Raw genomic sequence first — 5,209 nt, forward strand, 5'->3', positions numbered from 1 at the left:
ATAGATTGAATTGCTAAACTTTGTTGCTTTGCTGAAATTGTAATCATGTCCAATTAGCTTTTTTATGCCTTTTGGAATTACTAAAATAGAAAATAAGGTGTATTTTGCATATAAGGGAAGAAACATTTTCAAACGTGTGTACTTTGAGACTAAAATTAGTATCTGTACGTTTGTTCTGATCATGTGTTAAGCAAGTTAGCCATTCTGTGCTCCAGGTGGCCATAGCAGGAGCTCCTGTGACGGTGTGGATGGCATACGATACTGGCTACACCGAACGCTACATGGACGTGCCTGAAAATAACCAGCAGGGATATGAGGCGGGCTCCGTCGCACTGCACGTCGACAAACTTCCCAATGAGTGAGTTACTGTGGCTCAGGCCAGAGGACGTGCAATGTTTGTTTCACTCTGATTATGTGTTCTTGGCATACAACTTCATCTCACTGATTGTCGTCTTACCTTAAAATACCCAGCATCTAAAGTTGCTTGGATACAGTTTATTGAACCTATTTTTTGTTGTTGTTGTATCATATTTAATATTATTTGAGCCATGAAAGCCTGATGGATGAGATATGAGGTCATGCTTGAGGAGAGAGGGAAAAAACACCTCAATTGTATACATTTTATTATGGTTTGGTTTCTGTAATTTATATGGACAAAATTTAAGATGAAATTCTGATGGCTTGCAATGTAAATCAATGAGATCTTTATAACAGTATAGCACTACGTGCAAAAAATGCATATAAATATAAGTTGTCATTCTATATCTCCCAATAATATGTCTTAGTAAGATGATATTTAAATACGTAGTTTTATGATCAAAATATGATCTGTAGTTTTTATTGTGGTGGGGGGCGCTTTAAATCTAATGCAATACAATACAATGATGATTTAAAGATGTATAAGTAAATATTCGTCAAAAGCTTGATGTATCATATTTTATCCATTTTAATATGATTTTTCTTTAAAAGAATATATCAATCAGACGAAAGAAGCCTCGTAGAAGATTTTGTACTACAGGTTTTGATCATGATATGATAGGTAGGCTTTATAGGGTTAGAATACCTTCTCAAAAGTGTCCCACTTATTTTAATTTAAATTTCATCTTTGAATCTCTCCAGTTCGATCAAACCATAGTTAACTCCTCAGAATGTATTATTTGAGCAATTGGTAATCTTTCCACTGTGCTAAATAGTACTAACTTTTTTTGCTTTGTTTTTTTCCCCCCAAGGCCAAACCGATTATTGATTTTACATGGGTTCCTTGATGAAAACGTGCACTTTTTCCACACCAACTTCCTGGTGTCTCAACTCATCCGTGCAGGAAAGCCATATCAGCTACAGGTGTGAAAACAGAGTATTACAAATATACAATGTTACTATTTTTTTTTTTCCTCATGCAAATAATTGATCATACTTTCTCTACATAGATCTACCCCAATGAGAGACACAGCATTCGCTGTCCTGAGTCCGGAGAGCACTACGAGATCATGCTACTGTACTTCCTCCAACAGCACCTCTGATCGGGGCCTTCTCCATTCCCACCCTCCTCCACTTCCTTCAGCAGGAATGACAGAATACTGCTCCCTGAACCCATCTTTTGCTTTCTCGCACTCTTTCTGGAAGGAGTGTCTTTGCAGCAGCCAGAAACAGACTTGTCCCCCAAACTTTGTGTCATTTTGCGCATGTCGGCACACTTTTAACAGAAAGGACACGTCTGAGAACGGAGAAGAACCCGGTAGCTCATTAACCCCATTAAACAGATTTTGGATTATGTGCCACACCTAGGTAATGTTTCTTTTCCGGCTCCCTTTGGAACACTGATTATGTTGCCAAATGTGTCTTTATTTTTTAAATTTGTAGTTAGTGGCTTATCAGAATACAGAGACTGGATTTCTACACATACATACAGATATGCTCTTATCACCCCATCCCCCTTTTCCTGTTAACTGCTCATTTAACTTAAGCTTTTTCAGTGCTATGAATGCAGTTGTGTTTCGGTCCAACATGAATTCCAGCGTCACTGTTGGCCACGCTCGTGTGGCTCTCACGTAAGGACACCTCACACTACTACCTGCAGTTCATATTTTAAGTGTGTATTATTAAAGGAACATATTTTTTATGAAGTTGTGGCTCTGTCTTGTCTGCTGTTTTAATCGAAGTAGCGTATTTTCATTTCAAGAATTCTGGTATTTGTACTCAAAATATTGAATGAGGAAAAAGTATAGGGTGGGGCTTGATTTTATTCTATCAGGAATTGGTTGGATCGTGAAAGGTGAGTCAAGTCACATTTATTTAAATAGTGCTTTATACAATACAGAAAATAGGTGTTAATGTTGTAAAATTCATGTAAAGCAGCTCTACGGAAGGTAATAAGTGTCATTATTCAGCTCAGTTTTATTCATTGTTTCAATTCAGTTCAATAACTGTCAGAGAAGTCTGTCTAGCTAGTTGATGTCAACTGGGAAGGAATGTCACAGGTGGAGCAAGATATTATATTCTGACTTTATTTAGATGGTCAGTTCTTCTGTCCGCCCAGTTGAAACTTGAAACATTTAGTTCACCCAGAAATTAAAAAATTGTCATCACTCACCCGTATGTCGTTCCAAAGACCCGTAAGACTTTTGTTTATCTTCGAAACCCAAATGAAGATATTTTAAATGAAGTCTGAGATTTCTGTCCCTCCATTGACAGTCAATGCAACTACCAGTTCGACGCTTCAAAAAGTTCATAAAGAGATCGTAAAACTAATCCATATGAATCAAGCGGTTTAGTCCAAATTTTATAAAGAGACTCGATTAATTTATGATGAACAGATATGAATTTAGGCTTTTATTCACATATAAGATCAGTGAACATAAACAGAAGCTCAACCATAGACAATCTCAACCGTATGCGCTTGATGCGTAAGGACAAACCTCATTGGTTCTCATGGAAGCTCAAATGTGTGACACGTAACACAAGAATGAATCTCACTCGTCATGCAAGCATGATTGAGATTCCGTTTAGCATAACTTGTGTGCTTTGATGAATGTTTATAAGTGAATAAAAGCCTAAATTCAATCTGATCATCATATAAAGTGATTTTGACTGAACCGCTTAATTCATATGGGTTAGTTTTATGATCACTATGAACTTTTTGAAACATCAAAATGGTTGTGTGGACTGTCAGTGGAGGGACAGAAATCTCTCAGATTTCATTCAAATATCTAAATATGTGTTTCGAAGATGAACGAAACTCGTATGGGTTTGGAACGACATGAGGGGGAGTAATTAATAAGACAGTTTTTATTTTTGGTTGAACTAAACCTTTAACTGCAAAACGGATTTGGTTTGTATTTTGTTTTTGTGATGTCACTGTCAATCTGTTAATATTTTCTACCACCATTATTTCCATGCAAGCAGGTTAACGTCTCGGTTTACTCAACATAATCATGGTTCCCTGAGTACGGAACGAGACATTGCGTCACTAGTTGACGCTTTGGGGAAACTCCTTTGACAGAAAGTACTGAGGCCGGTGTGAATCGCACTGTTGCAACTGCAATAGCCAATGGCACTCGAGAGAGGGGCGGTGTCAACCGCTATATAGCTCGTGCTGAGCGCTATTGCCTCAGAATCTTTCTACGAGAGAGAGCATACATGCAAAGACACTGAGGAAATTTTACACTGAGGTCTTGTTCTCTACTCTCAGGGAACCATGGTTACATAAAGTAACCCGAGACGTATAAAATCCCCGCCGTTTAAAAAAGACACAGTCCCCAAATCTAAAAAAAAAGTTGAAACTGGAAAGAGATAAACACATGCCGTAGCAGGTGTGGCATAAGCAGGTAGAAGAGTGCCGAGCGCCCCCTAGGTTGGTCACCGGACCTAGTGGAGACACTCAAGCGGTCAGTTCGCAATCAGCCAAGACGGCACACGGCTGAAGCCACGGCGTTAGACCAGTGCAATGCAATGAGAGGAGAATATGCAACAATAACACATTGGTGCATTCATATTCATAACACACGATCAGCTCAGACGAGCGTATCACTGACTGAACACAGCCCATAAACGCATAATACATAAGCACAACACGGGTAAAAATGACAATGTCTCACACTTTGCGAGGCAGGCAGCCAACAGCTGGAGCCTCGTGTTTCAATATATTTGTTAAAATAGTGACACAATGTCGCGAGACCTACCTCGAAAGGGAACTGATCATAACAGATCTTATTTACATATAGAGTCCTAAAGTTACAGGAGGCAGCGAGTTTCAGTCAGGATAGAGGGTGGAAAACGGTCATACAATAAGTTGGGGAGGAACTTCAGGAGGAAATGTGTATGACCTCTTGAAGATTTGTTTGTTCTTGAAACATGGCTGTGCTGCCTTTTATTTGCATCCACTGCGGATCTGAATGCAGTTTAGCAATGTGAATGGACTTGTTTCCTTGGGGAAACAAAAGGAATGAATAGCTGGTATGATTCACAGCATTTTCCAAACAGGCTTTCAAAGTGCAGGTTTTTTTTTTTTTTTACACTATTTGTATTCATTGAACTTTTATGGTAGATTTTAAGATGTTAATAAATCTTTACATTGTAATTATGTTTAATTTGGTTGCGCTTTATTTCAATAGTCCCATTTAGACATTCTACTAACTATAACTTTGCAACCATATACATCAACTAACTCAGAATATTAGTAGACTTATTTTAGGGTTAGTAGAATAATTTGACATGTACTTGTACTTTGCTGTTGTGGGACCATCAAAATACTGTTAGCCGATATAAAGCAGACAGTCTACTAGTACTTTAATTACTGTTAGTTGTCGTGTACTAAGAATGTCTGAAGTTGATTATTGAAATATTATTACGTTTAGATTTAGTGCAGTCCTCTACAGTACAGTTTAGATGGTTCTAATATTGAGAAATAAGTGTAATTTTGGTGCTACACTGATTTTAGCAAGAATTGTGCTCATGGTTGTGAACATCTTCAACTGTAAGGTGGAAGACTAACCTGTGTCTTGCCAGAGGCTTTAGACGAGTGTGAAAGAAACACACACAGGCAGCATTGTACATTTAGCGTATTGCACAAATTTCCACTAATAGTTGTCCTCATATTTTAACACCATTTTTGTCTTCTAACAGATTTCAGGTGCATATTTGTCATGAACCTACATCTTTGAAGAAGTAGACTGAATCTACACACATGTAGTCAAGACAAGACCCACTAAGC

The 5,209-nt window shown here is 38.0% G+C and overlaps 1 protein-coding gene across 2 annotated transcripts in view; it reads left to right on the forward strand.

Moving 5' to 3' along the window:
- The window catches only part of dpp9 (dipeptidyl-peptidase 9), a 31,568-nt gene extending 29,449 nt beyond the window's left edge, over positions 1 to 2,119 (forward strand). For both annotated transcript variants that reach the window (XM_079638176.1, XM_079638177.1), the window contains exons 19-21: positions 216 to 358; positions 1,230 to 1,341; positions 1,428 to 2,119. In XM_079638176.1, the coding sequence (XP_079494302.1) occupies positions 216 to 358; positions 1,230 to 1,341; positions 1,428 to 1,520 (348 nt within the window). In that variant the 3' untranslated portion in view covers positions 1,521 to 2,119. The remainder of the gene's footprint in view (positions 1 to 215; positions 359 to 1,229; positions 1,342 to 1,427) is intronic.
- Positions 2,120 to 5,209: the final 3,090 nt, after the last annotated feature.

This window comes from Phoxinus phoxinus, assembly GCF_949152265.1.
Source record: "Phoxinus phoxinus genome assembly, chromosome: 15".
NCBI classification, from domain to species: Eukaryota; Metazoa; Chordata; class Actinopteri; order Cypriniformes; family Leuciscidae; genus Phoxinus; species Phoxinus phoxinus.